General features: G+C 37.7%; 1 protein-coding gene across 2 annotated transcripts in view; it reads right to left on the bottom strand.

Moving 5' to 3' along the window:
• Nucleotides 1–12,811: 12,811 nt before the first annotated feature.
• Nucleotides 12,812–23,921, bottom strand: part of LOC111867046 — a 42,634-nt gene continuing 31,524 nt past the window's right edge. For both annotated transcript variants that reach the window (XM_023856511.2, XM_033752520.1), the window contains exons 9-10: nucleotides 18,425–18,566; nucleotides 12,812–14,098 (exon numbers count right to left, since the gene is read on the bottom strand). In XM_023856511.2, the coding sequence (XP_023712279.1) occupies nucleotides 13,724–14,098; nucleotides 18,425–18,566 (517 nt within the window). In that variant the 3' untranslated portion in view covers nucleotides 12,812–13,723. The remainder of the gene's footprint in view (nucleotides 14,099–18,424; nucleotides 18,567–23,921) is intronic.

The following is a 23,921-nucleotide window of genomic DNA, read 5'->3' as shown; positions in this document are numbered from 1 at the left end:
AGAAATTAAAAATTCTACCTCTTCAATCGCAATACATATTATCGCTTCTCTTATTTGTTGTTTACAACAAAGATAAATTCAAATTAAATTCTGATGTCTATAACATGAATACTAGACAAAAATATAACTTCCACCTACCCTCATCAACTTTATCAGTATATCAAAAAGGAGTCTACTTTACTGGCATAAAAGTGTTCAACAATCTGCCACAAAGTATTAAAAACTTGGGCAATGATACTAAAAAGTTTAAATCAGAGTTAAAGAATTATCTACATGCTCATTCCTTCTACTCTTTAGATGAATACTTCAATGTAAATAGAGAAAGATGTAAAATTAAGTTATATTAATTTTTAAGCTAAAATTGCCTGTACTTATGTATGTAACCTTTTGACTTGGTCTGTATCCAAAGGTACTAACCTGCTTAGGATTTATAGAATGTAAATAAATTCAATTCAATTCATTTCCTGAATATGGGGGTGTCCGTGTCCATCCATATGTGTGTGTCTGTCTGTCTGTCCGTCTGTCCATCAGTGTGTGTCTGTCTGTCCGACCATGTGTGTGTGTGTAATCGTCTGTGTGTGTTCATGTCTCTCTCTCTGTGGGTGCGCGTGCCCATCCGTCTGTGTCCATCTCCGTCTCCGTGTGTGTGTTTGTGGGGGGAGGGGGTCCGTCTGTCCATGTGCCCCTGTGAGTGTCTGTCTGTCTCTCTGTCCGTGTCTCACGGCTTAAGATTCTATCCTGTCATTTGCCTGAAATAACTGATGAAAATCATGTAAAATCTCAGGACAAGTCGTGTATTGGCCCAGGTTTGAATCATTCATTTCCTGACTATGGGGGTGTCCGTGTCTGTGCTCACGTCCCCGTGTGTGTCCATCTGTGTCAGTGTTCATGTATGTGTGTGTTCATCTGTCTTTCTGTCTGTCCACCCATCTGTCTGTGTCTGTGTCTCTTTCTGTTGTGTGTGTGTGTCCATCTCTGTGTGTCTGTCTGTACATCCGTCCATCTGTGTGTATTAGCCCAGGTCTGAATCATTCATTTCCTGAATACGGTGGTGTCCATGTGTGTGTGTGTGTGTGTGTGTGTGAATTTTTTTGTCTCTCTCTCTCTCTCTCTCACCCTTGAGGAATGGTGAGACCACAGATAATAAAAACTTAACTGGTTAAATGAAAGTTCCTACCACCCAAAATTATGTTGTTATGAGTAGGTGTATGCATATATAAATAAAGCATATTTGTTAGATTAGAGATTCCCATAGTGGTGACCATGAAGATTACTGTCCTCTGGAATGTGATTCCTTGTAATCTGCAGACTGTTGTGAACCTTTTGGGATTTCTTGCTGCCTCACCTTTGAAAGAGGCTGCAGGTACCTCCAATATAATGGCACCAGAAGACAGTAATCTTAAAATATAGTGATCATGCTGCACAAGACTGCAGGTAAGAAAGTGCGAAATAAATTCTTGACTGAGTTTTAGACCGCACTGAAATCAGATCTGTCTATTCTTTCAGTGTAATATTCTACCACAGTATGACTTTGAAGCATATAATAAACAAGTTATGTATATAAAAATTATTTACTTTTCTTTTAATCTGCATTATTACAGTGTATAGTGAAGCTGTAATATACATTGTTTATTCATTCAGTACATTATAATTTTGACTTCTCAACAGTTTGAATAAGTATCAGCTAACAGTTACTGGCTGAATTTAAATTTGAGTAACACGTGAATTTGACATTTGTTATGATATAATAGTTCATTTCAGTCTAATTATTCAGTTTATCTAAAATAAAGCATCTCTGGAATTAAAGAGTATTACTTCCCTTTCTCATATTAAATATATTTTCTTTTCTTATAACCAGTTTCAAGAGCAGAATGTTAGCAAGTCTGTGAAACATGCCTGTTAAGGGTACCCACTATATACTTTTACAACCTTGTTGATATTTTTAAAATAATTACAATTATAAATCACTCCGTCCAATGTGACCTGTAAGTTTTTTACTACATAAAAACTTAACACCCTTACATGTTTCGGTCTCTGTGGACCATCTTCAGAGGGCAAACATCACTACAAATAGGAAACCACCATCACATAATTTGTTTACACGTAAAGTACGTACACTTATATGCTACAATACATAGTACACAGAATAGAACATTTCACAAACACAGCAGTTTCCTGGGAATGTANGTGAAAACAGCACAGCAGCCACGAGCAAACCCTGGACGATATAAAGAACCTCCACATCAAGATAGCCAGGTGGCACAATATCTGCCCCACATAAGAGAGACGATGGGAGGACGAACACGAGCCTGCATGGTTTACGAATTTTAATTATTGACAATCTAAAAAACTTTTAATTAGCATCAAGGAATTTTATACAATTTTTTAAAAAACTTTACATTCCCAGGAAACTGCTGTGTTTGTGAAATGTTCTATTCTGTGTACTATGTATTGTAGCATATAAGTGTACGTACTTTACGTGTAAACAAATTATGTGATGGTGGTTTCCTATTTGTAGTGATGTTTGCCCTCTGAAGATGGTCCACAGAGACCGAAACATGTAAGGGTGTTAAGTTTTTATGTAGTAAAAACTTACAGGTCACATTGGACGGAGTGATTTATAATTGTAATTGTTATTGTGACGGACCAGAATGAAACAAATTAAAACAATTCTCCTGTTATCCCCAATAGTAAAGGTACAATTGTCACTGTGCATAATTACTTAAGCACCATGCCATGAAGATGCATGAGAGTGTGGAAGTATAGCCATACATATTATCCTCATCACCAAATTATCAGCGGCCGGCTTCATAAACTTCAACACCGGTCTGGATGCTGTGGAGAAGAGAAAAATCTCTTCTACTGCTGAGAATTGAACCCTAGTTGCTTAGCTGTCCAGCTTGTAGCCCATCGCTATACCAATTGAACCTTCTCACTTCCCCTCTCGACCATGCATAACAATGTTACTGATGCTTCAGTGGATCATCATGCTCATACCTGCTACTTTTTGTCAAGCTCAAATTGGACTCCATGAAATTATAAAAAAATGATTCAATATGTAATATACATAAATCAAAAATGAATACAAAATCACAAATAATGCCCTCGAAGAACACTTGACTACTGTTATATTAACATTTATTTCCACATTAGCTTTCTCTTTATGAAAGCAACATGTATTTATTCCTTCCTTCTGCAAGTCACACATTAGGACAAGAATGTTTTCAGTGATGGAAATACAAATATTTGTCAAAGGGTAGTGGAGGTGCAAGGAGTGTAAAAGATATACATTAGCAAAAACACAATGGTGCAGATCCAGGGTAACACCTCATGGTGAGGAATATGGTAAACAGTGGCTAACAAAGCTTGGATTACTCATTATTAATTACAATTATTATTTATTATTTTATCATTACAGACAGATGGATATTCATGCAAGATGCTAGACTATAGTCTTTAAAATAAATTTAAAGCTTTGTCCATAATACCTCCTGTTGTGGGATATGATATTTTTTCTCTTCTGTTTGAAGAAATTGGATTATGAGGGAAAAATTGATGGAAGGCAATTTTAACCATTATGTGAACAAAGTGTTTAATACTTCTGACTATATGAGATGTTAAGGATGAAAAAAGAATGCTGATCGCTGTCATGGGGTTTCAGTGCCCTGCTCATACATCATGAAGAAATGTACATTTGTATATGACAACACTAAGCTGTTATTTATTAACTCTAACAGGATTTTTTCACTTGCAGAGGTTATGCTGTATAGAGAATCTTTCTTGAAGACCCAAATCTGGCTACCCCAAACTGTGAAAAGAACATATGTGATAAATGGACAGGAAAAACCATCAGCTAGGGTTACTAAAAAGTGTCTCTGTTACTGTTTATTTTAAATACTTTGACTGCAACTGTAAATGACTTACTGTAAAATGTATAAGTTCTCTCTTTTGGTAAGATATTCAGAAATCTGTTTTGTAGCCTCTTCTAGTACTGAATTGAGGTTGTAATTATATAAAAGAAGGTTTGGCTGTAACTACTCTGATTTTCAAGTTTCAGCTTCATCAGAGGTTTCTGAATTGGTGAAGAAAGTGGATTCAACTGGGTCACTTGTAGCTAAGAGATAGTCTAGACTGAATGTCATGCTAGGCGAGGAAAAGCTTGATAAAATCAGATACAGATTAAAAAATTTGCCTTGAAAATCCTTGACTGATTAGCTTTCAGTGATAACAGCATGGAAAATGACTAAAAAGTTACATCTACTGCCATATTAAAGTTAGACAGGTGCAACCTATTGATGACCAAGCAAACAAACATACCAGTTGGAAGCCCAAAAGGAAAGGATGATTTTAAAATGGATCATAAAGAAGCAGGCAGTGAAGGTGTGGATAAGATTAAGCAAATTCAGAATACATTCCAACAGTGGGTTCTTGTGAACATAGTAATGACCCTTCAGGTTCCATAAAGCAAAAAATTTCTTGATCAGCTGAGCAACGAACTGTTCAAGAAAATCTTGAATTAGTTGGAAAATAATTAATGTAAATATTTCATTAAAATATTACTATGTATCACAATAATATTCAGATTACATGGTCAGTCAATGAAATCTGAGATGACTGAACATTCAGTGACTCCTCATTTCAACCAAAGACAAAATTTAGAATCAGAGAGAAGAAAATCCTTGGTTTGATACACTGTTGCCAGAGGTCACATTTAGCACCAAAGCCAACTGGTACTGACAAAGAATACTTAACAGAAAGACAGGATAAGTTCGCTTTATGAAGAGTAACATACAAACTGCACAATAAAATAACATGTCACACAATAAGTTAACACTATGAAATTTTCATCATAAATATTTTATTCACCTAATTTTAAAATGCCAAAGCATGAACTGTCTGATACTGTAAACACAATTAAAATATTGTAGTATGTTTATTTAAACAATGATACATACACAAGCTGCCTGTTACTACTTAATGGTAAAGTACAAATATGAGTATAATAATTAATGCAAATCTTGGATGGTGGAGTCTCAGAGACCATTCCTTCCAAACTTTCAGTTACTGTCCGGCTGTCACTCACCCTTCTCTTACAACCTACATGTGCTTCATGTGTCACTGTCACTACAATTTGCATTTATCTCTTACTGAAGTTAAAAGTTCATGTGTTACTACAAAACTTTCTGTTTATGATTTCTACATTTAAATGGACAGAATCTGAAGAGCAATTTGTCTGAGAGGTAACAAAACTGTTTAATGAAAAAAAAAAAAAATAACAGGAACTAAAGAAAAGAAATAAAAGATTAAACAGCCATATCAAAAATAAACCATCGAACAAATAAAAAATACTCCTTGTCAGACAATATTTTGAATAAAAAGGTAGCATAATCATCCATTAATTAAATTTCCAGAATCGTTCATTATAATATTCTGGTATTATATATTCCGTCTGTTAAGCTCAAATGAAAATGGCAAGAAATTCAGGCCCATCTTAAAATCTAATGGTGCCGGGGAATCCAATGCTAATTTTTACAAAGAATAAAGTCTGGAAGGTAGAAGTTCAATGTATGATCATTACAAAGAAAAATAAGGAAATGTGACACATGAAGATGATACCCTTGTGACTTAGGGCCAAATAAAGACAATTAACTGTGACACTGGAGAGTGAAACTCAGCCAAAGCAAAAGGATATAACTACATACATTTATGGGAACATAAATTCAGACAGAGCAAAGATAACTTCCAGCATTATGTCTCATGCAGCATAGAAACTTCCAGGATTATGCTAGGCAGTTACAACCTTGAGACTAAAGTGGTATTTAGTGATTTAAGAAGATAAAATTGATGACAATGTGAAAAGAAAGCCTGCAATTATTAAGAAAGAAATGCATTATTAAAAACTGTTTTTCTTTGTAGGATCTGAAGTTCTCACAGCAGTGGTTATAAAGAGCTATATCCCACAAAACCGAACTTTATTTTGCTTTTCATCGTTTAGTTAGAATGGTCTCTCAGACCCCAGGATACCTGTGACATAGTTTACCACCATAAAACGGGTAAGTAAAAAAAAAAAAGTAAAGCTATCCCTGTAACAGGCTGTGAAGACCCATAGGGTTGTAAGACGTTGAGGGTCCCACATTTTCTAGACTATTGGCTCAAAGATGGCAGTAAGGTTGTCAGCCTTACATGCCAGCTGCACTTTGCTCCCCAGGAAAATTATTTAATTCCTGGTACTCATTACTGTTAGAGGCTCAGTCAACCCCAGGGCCATAGTGCAGCTGGAAGGATTAGGTCAACTGAAAAAATCCAGTGACCTCATCAGGACTTGAACCCGCAAACTTCTGGCTTGTAGCATAGTGCCTCAACCAACTACACTACCGCGTGCACCATAAAAAGGGTTAAGAGACAAATGTATAAGTTAACTACTTGAAAATAAAACAATACTGAACAACAGATACAATACAGATGTTTCAAAATAAATCAGATCTAGGCAGTCAGGATATAAACTCTACTTCACAATTAACTTGCATAACTGGAACAAAACAAAAAAAAATGCTGTTACTGCTTTCATACAGAAACTCGGCTTTGTAAAAAATGCATTGATAATATTAGTTACCTGTTGTAATGGCCACGCCTAATGTGTATGGAATAACACATAACAAATGAATGCCACAATAAAATAGAAGTTGAATTAGTATTCTAAAACAGTGATATTCAGATATTTCTCTACAGAAGTACCACAGTGAGATTAACCGTTGGAACTTTCCCACACAGCTGCCACAATATACACATACTCAGAGAGCCCCATGGTGTCAATGGTTTCATACAGTGTAATTACACATTTCTACATAGGCCTTAGAGTGCTATTGGTCAAACTTTCATCAGTATCAATGTAGAGTGACACTGCAGTGGCAGAACATTCTCATATAGTTTATCTGTGTGTTCATGCATTAGCATTATTTTATATTTAAAAGTTCAGTGAAGGGGTAAAGTTATTTAGACAAACAGCAAAATGAATGCATAAAAGAATGAATATTTTTTAACTCAATATGAGTAAAGGAACTTGTAAGACACAACTACAGTGGAACTCCAATATTATGAGAATCTGTACGATTCCCCAAAATGCTCACTGTAATGGACACTCGTAATATCTTAAACCTGTTTATATATGTAACTCCAAGGCCATCTCTCAACTTCAGATTACACATAATACAATATGGTGCTACAGTTTAAATAATAATGAGGATATGGCAATATTTCTTCTTCTTCTTTAATTACCATGGAATATGAAAATTATAAAGAATAATTAAAAATTCTTATTCTCATTAGTGTTATCAGAAAAGAAAACTTAACGATTTTCTTTTAAACACATATAACTTCTTCTACTCACAACCAACTAATATTTAAGAGCCATCCGTTACAAGTGAAGCTCCCACGTACCATTTTCTGCACTCCTACAAGTATGGATCATTCTTGTTCCTCTCACAATTTGCTGCATGCTCATAAGTCCCACCCACAATTCAGTGCACATACATATATGCAATAAATGCAAGGACTCCTATTGAACCTGAGTAAGAGACATAACACACAAAGCAATTTAAAGTCCTCTGATTTGTATGTAAGCATGTACACACACTATGTCTTAAATGACATGACTGGAATACATGCAACTGTACATAAGTGATGGTTGTGAATCAGTCATCATACTTAACTGTAAAATTTGGCCGCGCCATAGCTCAAGCGGTTAGTCGTTGGCTTCCCACTGTGGCAGCCCGGGTTCGATCCCGAGTCTGGTCAAGTGGGATTTGTGCTGGACAAAGTGGCACTGGGGCAGGTTTTCTCTGAGTACTTTGGTTTCCTCTGCCTATCTTCATTCCACCAATTGCTCCACAATCACTCTCACTTATCATCTGGGGCTGGTACAATAGGCCAGAAGTGGCCAAAGTACAAAGGACTTAGTCCCACCCCACTAGCAGTAAAAAAAATAATAATAACTGTAAAATGTACGTTATGGTCGCAGCACATATACCATACACTAATCCATGACTGTTTATATTTTTATATCAAATATACATTTACATTACCAGCTCATAATGAAAAAAAAATTCCTTTTATAAGACACCTGGTCAGTTTTCATATCTGCTGCTGCGCTTCCCCGTTTTTTTACAGTGTGAACTCCATTATTACTCTTTCTCTTAAGAAAGTAAACTAACTTTTATAGTATTGATGGTTTATAAGACAATGCAGAAAGTGCCAACATTAATGAAGGTGACCCACCATATCTTGCATGCTGGTCTCAATGTAATCAATTGCTGCAAGATAACACTTCTAAATACAAACAAACTTGTAACTATCTGGCAAGTTATGAAAAAATGCTAAACTCTTATGAGCAAAATTGCGCTGTTTTCACGGTAAATTCAATAAAAACACACCTAAATTTTGTACATACTGGATCACTGAAGATCTGCACTGTAAGTTAAAATGACAAGTAAATATATAAATGTGCTCCTAAAATTTTATAGTCTTACTCTTGAGATTTTACTGATGTGTGTGTAGATTCTACTCTCCAGCTGCTTTCTCTTTGTTATACCCAAATATTTACTACACTAAGGAAGTCCATAATTTGCATTCTCCACTTAATACTGTTAGGTATATTAAATCAAGGAGGATGATGTAGGCAAGACTCACACCATACATGATGAAATGAGAGATGTATAAAACATAATTTGTCAGGAAACCTCTAGGGAGAATATTACTTGGGAAAATAAAACAGACATAAAAGTTAGGATATATTAAGATGGATTTTACTGATACAGGGGTTGAAATTATTTGAACATGGGAATAAAAGATGGAAATTTCTTGACTAGATGATTAACAACCATTCATGGAAGACACTGAACCATGGAGTTCATTAGGTGTATGCAAATTCCAGTGGCAGAAAATGACTACTGAAAAGTTTTACCCATGCAACATTTGGAACATAATGCACTCCCTCCTCTCCTCAAGCCTACACTACCTGTGTCTCTTCTAATTGCTCCTGTTCTCAGAAATGGCTAGTGTAAGCCTGAAGGAACTGGCTGACAAGTCTGTGATTGGCTGGCTGGAGGTGGCAAATGATGCATTATCTCATTGCTTTTTCTGCCAGTATGTGGAGTAGCAATGAACCAAAAAAGTAACACAACTTTATTTTTCAGAACATTAACCAGGCTAACATGCTTATTATGAGCACTCCACCACTGCCACACACCCCTTTGTACTATGAGTGTGTACATTACAGGAAAAGTGTAAAATCCCAGTACTGTATGGAATATCTGGGTATTACATGAAATTCCCCAGAACACCACCTAAAGTAAGAATGCTTTGTTTCAATATTATCTAGGAATTCTATATAATACTGGTTGTGATTCCATTGAAGTACTGTAGTTGTGTTTTTGTTATTCCTTTTAGGAGCACTTTGAGCAATTATCAGCACTGTCATGTGCGTTCACCTGTACAATCTTTACGATCAGCCCCACACTTGCTTTAACACAGCTACGAGGCATCTGTGGGTAACAGAATGGTATTTGGGAGCTTAAGAGTCCAAGCCCAAAAGCCTTTCCTCTAGGTTGTCACTCCTCAGATCAATCCCTGTACCCAAGTATTTTCCCTCAGACCACAGTTCTGTGGGTTACATGAACACAAACAAGCCCAGTACATACATTATGACAGTGCAAGTTTCTATCAGTGCCACAGAGAATTCTTATTGTGTTCTAATAAAGCCACACTAGATAAAAAAAGAAAGTCAGGCTCAACACAAGGTGAAAACATTTGAATTCTCATTACACTGTCCATCCATAACCCACCATCACTTTCATTCAAAGTGGCAGCAAGAGATCATACCCAATTTAAAAAGGAATATTTTTATGTAGTCAAGACTGCTGCAGTGTTTATCTAACATAGTAATGACAACATTATTTTAGTTTCTTGACATAGGGTGAAACTGAGTCCATTTGGTATGTTGGCCACTATTTGGCCAACTGTACCAGCCTCAGATGATAGATGATGATGAGTGTGGAGCAGTCAGTGGAATGAGAATTGGCTGGGGAAACTGAAGTACTTGAAGAATACCTGTCCCAGTGCCATTTTGACCACCACAAATCCCACATGACCTGACATGGGCTTGAACCTGGGCCACTGCGGACAGAAGCCAGCAACTAACCACCTGAGCTATGGCACGGCCTGTATCAATACTTAGTAAGTGAAGTAATTTATGCTTACAGTTTGTACAAAAAGAAGACTTATGATGTCAGGCTGCTAAAAAGACATGACATGTTGGTTGTGCAAATAGAAACAAGCTTAATTCCAGTGGAAGATGAGAGGGGCACAATTTTGTTTTATATATCTCACAGCAAATGACTACTGACAACATAAAATACCTCATGGACATAGTCGACAAGAATAAATGGTCAAGAAGCTGTCAGACAGGTTTAAGAATATTACTTATTGTGACGCGGAAGTATGTTCACAACTACTGTATACACAGTGTGATAATTAAGTTCCTGAACTGAGGCCATAAAAAAAACAAAAAAGATAAATATTAATACCATCACTCAATATAGGTCCTGCCTGCTTCCACATGTTTACATCGCTCGTACAACAAATTGAATACCTGAGAAAATTATTCTTCCCATATCGCCTTCAGTTCTCTTGTTACAGCCTGCTGGATCAATGAAACAGCCTTGTTTTCACCTGCGATTTTTGCAGTATCACTTTCTGAGGTTTAGGTTTCTTTGGGCTCAACCAAGTTGCACTCTGACATTTTGTTTCTGGATCATACATGAAACACCAACTTTCATTACCAGTTACAATCCTTTTTTAAAACATTTCTATCATCATCAGTCACTTCAAAAAATTCAACAGGCAATGCAGTGCATTGATGTTTTTGATCCAGCATTAACAAATGAGGAACAAAATGAGCATACTTCTTTCTTTTTAAAATCTTCGACTAATATCTTACATAGTGTTTCTCTATTGATCCCTGTCATTTCTTCTAACATCTGAGTACTCAAAATTCGATCTTCACACAAACACTTTTGAATGACTACCGTCGACGCTTCTGTTCTGGAAGCTGAATGACGGCCTTTCTGTTCACTGTCTTGTAACGACTCTGGTCCTTCTTTGAACATTTATGCCATTCAAACACACTTGTTTTCGATAAACAGACATCTGCTCATGCTGGTCCATCGCTTGTGGATTTCTTATACTCTGAAGAAGGAGGCGATATGCTCCTGCAAAACGTCGGTCAGCAAAATATCTACACGGCGGCACATCCCAGAAGAAGGCAGTCTTTATTCTTTCACCGCACATACTTTTCAACATTTAAAATGTTTCAGTAGATGTTTTCTTTAATTTTACACAAAACTTAATCACTGCTCTTTGATCCATTTTCAAAACTTGAACATGACGAAAAAAACCAACTTCACCAAAACAACAGTAATCCTCACATGCATTAGCCAAACAAGTTGAAACTTGCACACCATATAAATAAACATTCTCTCTATCTAGTCCCATTCATCCCTGAATGATGGCATTAGTAGTATTACTGTAATAGCGTCAGTTCAGGAACTTAAGTGTCACACTGTGTACAAACCTTGTTGGCTGAAACAGAAATAGTTTAAAAATTAGTACTTGTTACACCACTGAATTTAATTCATGCTGTCAGGGGACTTAACAGGCATTAAGTCTCAGTAAGATGGTAAATACAAATTCATACAAATATGCCAGCATCACCTTACAAACTTTCTAATGCTTAAGGCACTCAAACCCAAGTGAGCGGAACAGGTAGCCCACAACTTAATCGGCATATTTCCATTAACAGGACCACCACCAGTGCTGTAGTCTCAATGACAAGGAATTTTCAAATTCAACTGCAAGTGGCCTGGACTTAAAATAATTCATGGGAAATACTGACACAGCCAAAGTCAAACTAGGGTTAAGAGGACTCAACAGGATGTACAGAACACTAATGGTATGAATGCAAGATGAAAAAAGCCACAGTAGAGTGAAAGCCTACATTTATTCTGTTGATGAAGCACGGAGCTTTTCATATTGCCATCAAAATGTCAAAATATAATATGTTTAATAAAAACAATGAAAAAGAAGAGCTTGAGAAAGTCATAAATTCGAGCCATAATCCAAGAAAATGGGAATCCTATTGAACACCATTTCTGATAATTTTATTTGTGGTTTATTTAAGGCACTGTTAGTAATTCAGACTATATAGCACTGAATTATAAATCTGAAGGAATTTGGAAGTAAATGTGGCCTAAGTTGAGGTATTATCTTAAGTTCGCTTGGAGATACTAAGGAAAGCCAGGAAAAAATCTGAAATGGCCAGGCTCCCAGATGAGATTCACATTGGACTTATTGTCTAATGTATTGGAGCCCACAGGTCAGCCAGCTTTCTCCCCTTGGTTAGATGGACAAGAGGCTTCAGCAGTTAAGCAACCTCATAAACTATAGGATTCCTATAAATTTTTCAAGATTTAGTGGACCAAAGATTTAGATTTTATATTACTATATTAAGGATCTTGGTGGTCTTCTGATCGTGTATGTAATTTTAAATGTTATTCTGATATATGGAATGTATTGCTGTACAGTAGTTTTGTTGTATTGAGTATTTAAATTTTGACGATGATGACTATCTGATTATGTATGTATATTTATGTTATATTGTATTATTGACTTGGTTCTATATCTGAGGCAGATGCCTCTATGGATTTTTTGGAACTATAAATAAATGAATGAATGAATGAATCAAAAGAGATTTATCAAACACTCAGACTCTCCAAACAATTAAAGAAACCAAGACAATAATGAAAGTTGTTGTGGTTATTGCAGAAGTTGAAAGGGTTTTCAGCTTAATGAACAGTATAGCCATTAACAAAGAAATGGCACTGCTAATTGAGAATATTTCTTATCACACGTTAAAGGTTTTGGAGAAATCTTTGAAATAGACTGGGATGCGACACCAGTCCTCAAATTGTGGTGATATCACAAAGAAGATGACAGTAGAATCAAAAAGAAAGTGAAAACAAATATTCAGAACATCAAGTGGCTGTCTGGTTTCTCCTTTTTATTTTAGATTATATCAAAAGATTGAAAAAGGAATTAATTAATTTATTGCAGGACTTCTGCCATTTTTTATGATTGATTTATTTTATTTTAATAATGAAAGGACACTTTCAGCTTACCAGATCATGCAATACCATTTACTTGTTCAGATGCCTTGAGGATAGTTTTCTGGAAGTTTCTGTGACTTTCAACCTGTGGGTCATGAAGCTGCCTCATATGGGTAAAGTACATGTTTATGATATTCTGGAAAGGCCAAAAACCCACTGTCTAGTAAATTAAGAATTTTCCTGCATTAAGTTTTATGAAACAATGACATTTGTTATGGCTAATAAAAGTCTTAATGTGAGGTCAAGAGTGAAAAAAAAAAAATGTCACAAGGTGTACAAAATCATCAGTCCCTAAGGATTCTTTGCAAATTTCATATAGCAGGAAACAACTAACTCTTAAGGTGAAATTACAGACCTTGTTTCTGTAGTATATAACTGAGTAGAATATAGAGTAAATTATTATACTGTTACAGCATATGAGCTTAAAGCGTTTTCCTAGTCTTCCTTACTGTTAAAATGATTAATTTTTGTATCAAAATTATTCTTAATCTATTAATTTATAGCCACTATTGCACAATATATTCCTTATAGCTTCGCAAAGCTTTTAGCTGCTTTTTCAATTGCTTTATTAGATCAAACGGTTGCACAAGAATAGATATATCCTTTCCTACAGCATTTAAACGATCCCGTACTTCTCCATCTTTGAAGAACAGATTAAGTGGCCGCCCATTGATTTCAGTGATAACCCAATTGGTCAGTGAGAGCCCATCACATGTCTGTGCCCGAGGAGCAAGTCCATGACAAGCTGCAAGTCCTCCTGGCATGACATCACGGATCTCTGCTGTATTACCTTCTTGTGTGATTCCCAGGCTTTGACCTTCCACATCTCGTCGGATTGCAAATACACGTCCGAATGGAACCCGACGTATTATAAATTCAACCTGCCACAAAATGTACCCAAGAATAAACTATACATCTTCCACAGCTACAGAGAAACACTTCATGGAAGTCTTTTCTTGCCACTGAACAGAGACAACTTCAGAACATTAGACAGTAAAGATATTATAAATAAAAGATATTAGATATTTTCCATTACATAAATGATTATTTTAAAATTGATATGAAGCTTGTAATTGAATAGGTTATGTTTAGAGAATAACACTAAAAATTCTGGGACTACATTATGATGTCATGCTTGAGGGCACATGGTAGCATAGTTGGCTGAGGCACTATGCTACAACCTGGAAGGTCACAGGTTTGATTCCCAACGAGGTTACTGGATTTTTCAGTTGACCTAATCCTTCCAGCCACACTGTGGCCTGGGGGTTGACTCAGCCTCTCATAGAAATGAGTACCAGGAATTTTCCTGAGGGTAAAGGGCGGCCAGCACATAAGGCAGATGGCCTCACTGCCATCTGTGAGCTGACTGTCTGGAAAATGCAGGAGACTCAGGGTTTCACAACCCTATGGGTCTCCGTGGCCTGTTACAGGGATACCTTTACTTTACTTGACTTACTAATCACTGCTCATTGTGTCATCATCTGGGTAAAGAAAGGGATTACAATACTACCAGTGATTTGCAGGAATTTACTGCCTCCTTCTTCAGGGTCAAAGTGACCAATATTTTTATTTCTTCTCATGTCTTCACATGGTAAAATGAGGTGTAGTGATGACCTTTGCATATAATTCATATGCATATAACAGCTGGTGCAACTAAGCAGAATATTTGGTTTTTAAACTCTCTAAATACACTCAACTCTCGATTATCCGGGATAATGGTGGGGATGGAAATCACGATTAATCGAAAACCCGGTTAAGACAAATTTTATTAAAAGTAGTACTGTAATACTGTACCTTCATAATACTATAGACCTACCTGTATTTAAATTTATTCAACCTTATTTTTATGTCATCTCATGGCCTAGTTAATACTTTTTTTTTACATTACACTGAAGTATGAATTAGTTATTTCAATCACAGTGTTCAACAACATCCAACACTTTTTACGAATATTCACACTTAACACTTAAAACAAATTTAATATTGTCGTTTGCGTTTTCGCGGCATTTTCCTTTTTACCGATATCCGTACGAAGCCTACATAATATTAGCTTGTCACTTAATAAACTGTTCTCTTCACTCTCAAGATAGTCTAGTAAGGATTCCAAATGATTAAGACCAGCCAGCACCATGTGATATTTTCTTACTAGCAGCACTGTCCACCTCTTCCTCATTCTCACTTTCTTCCCGCTCTTCTGGCTGCACCCTCACTGAACTTATGATTTTGTCACTGCTTAACATTTCAAAGCCTGGTTCACATGAGTCACAGTCAAACCACTCTCTTATATTTTCCTCGTTGATTTCTTCACCACCATGAACTTGGTTAGCCAATTTTCTCAATCTATGGCTATCTCATTTTCACTGAATCCAGTGAATCCATGGATTTTGTCATCTTCATTAGTGATGAAAGGCATCAGTTTCTTCCATGAATTTTTCAATACAGATGGCTTTACTGTATCCCACGCTGTTGAAATCTCGTATATGGCATCTAATACTGAAAAGGACTTCCAGAAACACGTCAGATCATTGCCTTCATCGATGTACTTTTGTAGCAAATTTGATCTGTAGATTCTCTTCATACTTGAGATAACTCCTTGATCCATTGGTTGGATAAGTGCGGTAACATTAGCGGGAAAATATTTCACAAAAATATTTCCATCATCTGACCTCAGGAGACTTTCGTTAGGATGTGAGGGCGCATTGTCAATGAGGAGCACAGCTTTCTCAGGTAAGCCTTGGGATTTTAGATGGTCACGAACTAGAGGCATAAATTTAAAATCAAACCATTCTTTAAATATCACTCTATTCATCCAAGCTCCTTTCTGATTAAAATAATGGATAGGCAGACTTGAAGCTACTGTTCCTTTAAAAGAGCGTGGTCTTTTCACTTTGCTGATAACTACTGGTGTTAGTTTGTGTGTTCCTGATGCATTAGAACAGCACAAGGCTGTAAATCTCTCCTTACTGGATTTGTGACCTGGAGCCTGTCTTTCATACTGAAATGCCAAAGTTCTGGCAGCAGATTTTCACTTTTCACGAAACTATCAAAACTGGTGCAAAATTGAACTGATGATGACAAGTCCCCTGACAATTTCTCACCTTGAATACTAATTTCTCGTATTCCATGACACTGCTTGAAACGTGTTAGCCAACCGGAAGAAGCGTCAAAACTTCCTTGTAGTTCAAGTGCTTTGGGAAAAAATTTTGCTTGTTTAGCACAAACTGCTCCTGTTATTGTTGTTCCCTGTGCCTTTAGTTGATTAAACCAGATCAGCATTGCTTTGTCGAGATCATCATATGTTGATTTTTTCATGGTTTTCTCTTCTCCATTCCGCCTGAATTAGAAGACGAAGCAAAGGAAATTAATTGATTCTTTTGTTTTTTCAAATCACAAACAGTTTGTTCTCCAATACTGTATTGCATTGCTAATTGTTTAATTACACCTCTTTTTCCCAACTGACTGATAATTTCACGTTTCTGTTGAATACTTAACACAACACACTTCCTTTTACACCGACATTTTGCTAACGCACTTGAAGATCAATACAAAGAGACTAACTGGGGCGGTGTATCTGTCCTTGAAACTTTCCACAAATCCTTGCATTCTTTCACCCCTACCCTAGAACATTGTGTTAGCATAACAGGACCAAAAAATGCAGAGCTCAGTCCACACTAGTGCGAATAAGTGTTACAACTCACCATGTGAAACAAAAGTGAATGAATATTAAACAACATATAATATGCGAATATAGTGTTACAACTCACCATGTGAAACAAAAGTGAATGAATATTAAACAACATATAAGCTTCAAAAAAGCCCCGGTAGCCCCGGTTAAGCTGCAAACCGGTTTATCCACCGCCGGATAATCGAGAGTTGAGTGTATATCCTTACACAAAGTTTTCCTTAAGGATTATTCATTTTTACAAATATCTGTGGGATGTCAACGTGATTGGCTAGCACTTGATCCACTGTGGGTGGGTCCCACAGTCACATATTGTTGTAAACTTTACCTACTGTTTACTTGCCGTTGCTAAGCAATGATACTTGAGCTGTCACTGTAACATTTGCTTGAATGTGGGCAGTTCTCACACATTTTCAAATTCTTGCTTATCCTGTAACTCCAGGCTTGGTATCAAGAGGGTCAAATAATTTATATTATATGACTGTAATGTACATGTATACTTCAGATGTAAATATTTTGTGTTCAGGAGATATGTGGATTCAACTTGGCTGATATTCACTGTTCTGACTGTAATGATCTTGTAATGATCTCCCTTAATCCCCCTAGGCAAATGTAAAAATAATATGTTCCACAAAAGCCTATGTCTGATGTTAATATCAAACAATTTTGTAAATACACTACAAACAATTAAGCTGTTACAGTATAATACATATTTGTTATATGCATTTCATTATGTAACATTGTACATATTAAATATGATTTCCATTTCTTTTCTTACTTTGTAATGTGTGTTTGACTGTTATTTGTAATTCATTATGTATTTATTCTAACTGTGACTTACATGTCCTTTGGGGGAGTTTACTTTTGTCTGCTGAATGCAGCAGAATTTGAGAGGGTATCATTATTTTCTGGACTGTGGAATGACAGAAAAATCAAGAATGCATTCAATTTAAATGAAATGAAATTTGGGGAATGGTTGCTACCATTCTTCTGTCTCAGTGCCTGTTATCTAAGAATTTAAAAATTAAAAAGTACAGAAGTACAATTTTACTTAATGACAGAAAAATCAAGAATGCATTCAATTTAAATGAAATGAAATTTGGGGAATGGTTGCTACCATTCTTCTGTCTCAGTGCCTGTTATCTAAGAATTTAAAAATTAAAAAGTACAGAAGTACAGTTTTACTTGCTGCTTTATATGGGCATGTACTTTTGTTAAGGACAGGGCAATATAATGCAATGCTACTTTACATGCAATATTTAAGTGAAGGTTTGGTCTCTTGAAGAATGGATAATTCTGGTTGTTTGAATGGAACTGGTTGTTAATTTGGATCTGGCAAAGAACTCCCTGCAGTAAACTGTTCTCACTAAGGAAGCCAGATATGACAAAAAAAAATCTGCCCCAATATAAGTATGTATTGTATGTAATTCTATTTAATTAATGAATGACTGCTAAGATGTTGCAAACAGGCTCATTTAATGAAATGTATTGATTACATTGCATATGAAGAGTCTTAATTACTTACATACAGACTTGTAGCACCTCGAATCAACTTCTGTGCATCAGACGCACTCTGAACCACAACACTTGCAACGCTCAACAGTTGGTCACCAATGTGGAGGGCATTGTACAGCATTGGGTGCTCCCGCTGCTTCCAGCCAGTAATCCTTCAATTGAAACAGAAGTTTCAGACAAACTGCAGCAGGTATACTTTAAAAGGGGTAATAGCAAATTAGTGCTCAGTTGCATGAAGCAAATAAAGTAATGTCTCTGCTTGTTGCCTGTAGAGCACAAGCAATGTCTGCTTGAAACTTATGGCAAAACAGAAGCTTATATCATCCTTCTAATGTAGCATAAATATGGATTTGTTGAAATTTGAGCACTGATTCATTATCACAAATGAAGGATGGGAATAAGTGAAACATTATTAATGTCTAGTTGATGAACTGTACATGTTGGTTAAATTATTGAATTGTATAATTATGGTTCCTTTTATGAATGTGGCTGTAAGAGGACTAGTCTCGTCTCAGAACTAATGTGTGTAAATTGTGACATGTTCTATATCTGATGGCTTTGGTAGCCAGTAAGGATCTATGGAAATGAAAATAAAGATACAAGATACAAGATAACTGAGGAACAGATGTTGGTGGCTTATAGTGACACTGCACCTTAAAATTGCCAAATGTCCACTGAAGATGGCTGATATCCTGGAAGGCCAGTTAAAGTAATTACTTCAGAAATGTGCCAGAAAACTGAAGACAAAGTTATACATGGCAGGCAAATCAAGCTACACAGGACATTATAAATAGTTCCTATGTATACTGAGGAAGGCATCTCATTGATGCACTAGCTGATGGATCCCCTCTGCAAACAACTCCCTGTTCTGTTGCTGAAGCCAATTTACCACCATGGACTTCATGCCTTTGTCTGACCAAACATTTGAGTGGGTTTCATTTCAGGAAATGACTGCTCAAGAATTCAACATACTGAACTATTCATTTAGGCCATCCTCATGAATTACTGGGCATGTCAGCGGTCACTCCTAAATAGGTTCTAAGAATTATAATTCTTCTTCAGAAGAAGGGCAGTGTTCAGTTTTCTAAATGGACTTTATGACGAGTATATGAAACAGTTACTAAATAATTTTCCTGGGGAGTAAAGCGTGGCCGGCGCATAAGGCTGACAACCTTACTGCCATCTTTGAGCCGATTGTCTAGATAATGTGGGACTCAACGTCTCAAAACCCTATGGGCCTTCACGGCCTGATACAGGGATAGCTTCACTTTTTTTTACTTTTATATGAAACAGTTACACAAACATTTCTTCAAGAATTGTTATGAAACGTGGTGTTAAAACCTTATTTCTTCAATAGAATCCTGAAACAAAACAGAGTCCACACAGTGGAAACACCCTCTGCAAAGAAATAACAAACATAAATAGCAGCAGGGACGATCACAGCTGCCATTTTTGGGCATTCAAATGAATGAGAAACATAACAATCTTTGAGGATGCCTGTGTTGGTGTGCTGCACATCTTTTATGGAGACCACAAAGGAAACATTACAAGGAAAGCTGATACTCAGTATTATAGTTCTTCACAACAATGCTCTTGTACTAAGTCTGGCTCCTGCTAGGGAATGTGGATTTGAGAAATACAATTTTACTAGCCACCCTATAGCCAAGACCTAGGCCCCACTGATCATTTGGTACCAAATATCTGAGGAAACATCAATGTGAATGTCAATTTTAGAGTGATGAACTTAAAGGTTCTGCTCCAGAGTGGTTCCAGACCCAAGATCATCAGTTCTACTCTTCAGTGGTTTTTCACTCGGTCCATGAAACTGAGGAAATACATAGAACACTGAGAAAAACTACAAAAAACTTCTACCTGAACTCCTTAGCGCCTAAGTAATTACTCCTCTAGAACATCTTGGCTGTGTCCTTTGCATGTCTCGCTCTGTATCTATATGTTTATGCCTAAAAACATAAGGTAGAATTCATGCTGTACACATGTAAGTATAGTACACCATCACTAAGTATACAGTGACATACAGGATTAAGGCCAGATGTGCAGAGTGAGAAGAAACATGTGCTGCTTGGTAACAGGCTGTAAATAAGGTGTCACCCAGACAATGGTCTGTAAACATATCAACAATACCCAGGCCATCACTAGGCAAGCAACCATGACAACAGAGGTACTGCTGGGGGCTGTGTTTTCTGTTGGGTCCATGCCAAGGCTATATCAGAAGAACCAAAACCGGTGGTGAGACAGAGAGTTGAAGAGATTGGGAAACAGAGGTTTTGACGAGTGAGCTGATTCGAGTACATGGTGACACAGGTCGTTGATTTATTAGTTCAAGTGTTTGTCCACTTCTTGTGTCTGTGAGATTGTGGGTCGAGATTATTGGCAATTAGGCGTGTGTTCGCATCGGTTGTAGCTGAACAGAGAAGAGATGAGTCTGCGACACTGGATTACTATTTATATTCATTGTTGATAGTGGTTCTTCAAAAACTGAAGTCAGTGAACACGAGACACTAACAGTGGTGCCAAATATGGCTGCCATCCCAGTGCTGGGATACCGGGCACATTGGACCAAGAAGCGTCAGACGCTAAAATCACAGTACCAGCAGCTGGTAGGCGAGTTCCCCGACGCAGACGTACAGCTGAAACAGCTCCTTCAAGTAGTCAACGACATCGAGGACGTGGTAGGGTACACTCTAGCTTCGGTGGGTGACAATGAACAGTGGTCATCCATCATCAGTGAGGTGGATGAAAATGGCCAGAACTACTGCCAGGCCCTAACAGGGAAGACCCTGTTTAGTGCCCTGTATGGCACATACACAGTTGCCTCACTGAAGTTAAAGGCTGGGCTGAAGGCGAAAAGTCAAACTGCTTAGTCTGAAGAAACTAAGTCCTCTTCAATCCAGGAGGACGGTTTCAAAGAAGTCAGGCGGCGCAAGCGGCATGGTACCAATGAGGCCGCTCTGACCTAGAAGAAAAAAGTGGCAGACATTGAAATTACGCCCCCAAAGAGGTTGCCACCTGCAACTTCTTCGCCCCCCTGAAAACATCAATTGAGACTGACAGCATTAGTGCAGAGGCCCTGACACCCAAGGAGGCAGTTTCTGGCAAAGCAGGTAGGCCGCCTCCAATAATACTGACATCATCCAGGAATCTCATACAGTTGCAAAAGAAACCGAAAAACGTGGTCAAGGACGACTTCAAGTTCCATAGTACAAGAACCGGAACCAGAAGTGTTACAAAATGCATGGCGGATTTCGAAGCCATCAAGTCACATTTCACCCACAATAACCTAGCCTATTATTCCTTCTTCCCAAAATCCCAGAAGCCTGTTAAGGCAGTAATCCGACACCTCCCCATCAATACCCCTGCTCAGGACATTTCAGAAGGTCTGGAAAACCTGGGCTTCGATGTTGTTAGCGTCACGCAAATGACGACAACCCGTCGATCCCAACCTGAAGAAGCAACAACCAGGAACCTTCCCTTGTTCCTGATAACCTTGCCGCGGACGGCAAAATCACATGAAATATTCAATCTGCCAAGCCTTTGCCACATATCAATCAAGGTGGAGACGTATAGAGCTAAGAGTGGACTTACGCAATGTCATAACTGTCAACAGTTTGGCCACTTCTGGGCTAACTGTAAACAACCTCCACACTATTTGTGGTGCGGAGGTGGACACCTGCATAAGGACTGCCCAGAGAAGGGAAACGCTGCTTCCATCCCAACATGCTGCAACTGCTGGTTGGCAGAGGGAGACAAGCCACATCCTGACAACTATCAGGGTTGCAGGCACACCAGGGAAGAGCTGCAAAAAAGGAAGGCAAAGCGAACACCGAAAAATTGCTATGGAGAGGGTTTTCGCATCGAACCTTGTAACCCCAGGCATGTCCTTCGTAGTGGCACTAGGAGGTAACGCAGAACAGCGACCACAGGCAAACCGCGCTCCAATGGTTTGCCCTACAGTAACAAAACAACAAAATGTACCAGCCCCTGCACTGCAGAAAGAAACAGGTCAGTCAGTTCAGGCTCCTCATGCAAACAGTCAACCTCTCAACAATATGTTGAGAGTTGTGACTGCAGTACAGCAGATCATGACAGAGTCCAATGGTGCAGTGTCTGAAGAGGACAAAATAATGGCCATTACAAAAATTGTATTAAATTTCATGAAACAAAATGGCCACTCAAAATCATAGCATTTAATGTGAACAGCATTTGGAGGCAGCGCTATAAGCTCAGTAAGCAGCTACAAGACCTAGGCGTAGACGTGGCCCTGTTTTCAGAGACACATCTGAAACCTCATGAGAGATTCTTTCTTCCAAATTACCACTTTTATAGAATTGACCGCCACTCAGGCAGAAAAGGCGGAACTGCCATTGCAGTTAGAAAAGGCATTACCCATAACCATGTAGACCTACCACCCCTTGTTTCAGTAGAAGCAACAGGGGTCTGCATACCAATTGGTAACAGTGAAGTACTGCTTGCGGCTGTTTATAAATCCCCAAGCTGGGCCTGGAGTGATGCTGACATCACTCAGCTCTTAAGCTTTAGATGTACATCTATTTTGGCAGGGGATTTTAATGCTAAGCACCCCATTTTGGAATAGCAGAGTTTCAAACCCATCAGGCAAGAAACTCATGGATTTGTTTGATATGAGTAAATTCAAAATTTCAGCACCACAGCGCCCCACTCATTATTCCCCTACGGGAAATGGTGATGTGCTGGATATTGTGGTCCACAAAAATATCAGAATGTCAGGTGTCATTGTCTCCGATATTTTGGATTCAGATCACCTACCAATAGTATTCCACATACTGGATCATGTTAAAATTAGGAACCTTTCAGAACCTATTGAAAAATTCACAGATTGGGAGCAGTTTCAAAGCCTCACCTCTGAGTTATTATCACCTAAAATAGAAATTAAGTCTGAGGTAGAAGCTGATAAAGCGGCGCGCGACTTTACAGCCTCTATTGCTTCGGCATATAGGTTGTCCACAAGAAAAGTTACACTTTCAGACATAAACAACGAACTTCCTAGTCTAGATCGCCTGTTAAAACATAAGCAGAGGCTACAAAAATTGTGGCAAGAAACCAGGGATCCAGCAGGTAAGACAGCACTAAATTAGGTCACAAAATCAATCAGGTGAATGACCTGAAAAAGGGCACTTGAATGGTGGGAAACAAAATTAGGTAATGCTGAAGTCACACCTCAGGGTATATGGCTAATTGTGAAAACCCTCCTAAAGAGGTCTGGACCAAGGGCACCAACTGATATTCATGGTGCTGCAGGCTTTAAATTTCACCCATTCGAAAAAGCAAACACAATTGTTGATTGTTTGGAAATTGAGTTCATGCCGCACAATCTGTGTGACGATAACCATGAACGGCAGGTGAAGGCTAGAGTTCAAGCTCTGCTCGAAAACGTAAATGACAAACCCCCTCAAAGGATCCGACCATGTGACGTACAGAAATTGATAAATTCCTTGAAAGTGATAAAGGCC

The sequence above is a fragment of the Cryptotermes secundus genome, unplaced genomic scaffold (assembly GCF_002891405.2).
Source record: "Cryptotermes secundus unplaced genomic scaffold, Csec_1.0 scaffold60, whole genome shotgun sequence".
Taxonomy (NCBI): Eukaryota; Metazoa; Arthropoda; class Insecta; order Blattodea; family Kalotermitidae; genus Cryptotermes; species Cryptotermes secundus.
The sequence above is the reverse complement of the archived record's forward strand: the minus strand, read 5'-3'. Positions and strand labels throughout refer to the sequence as shown.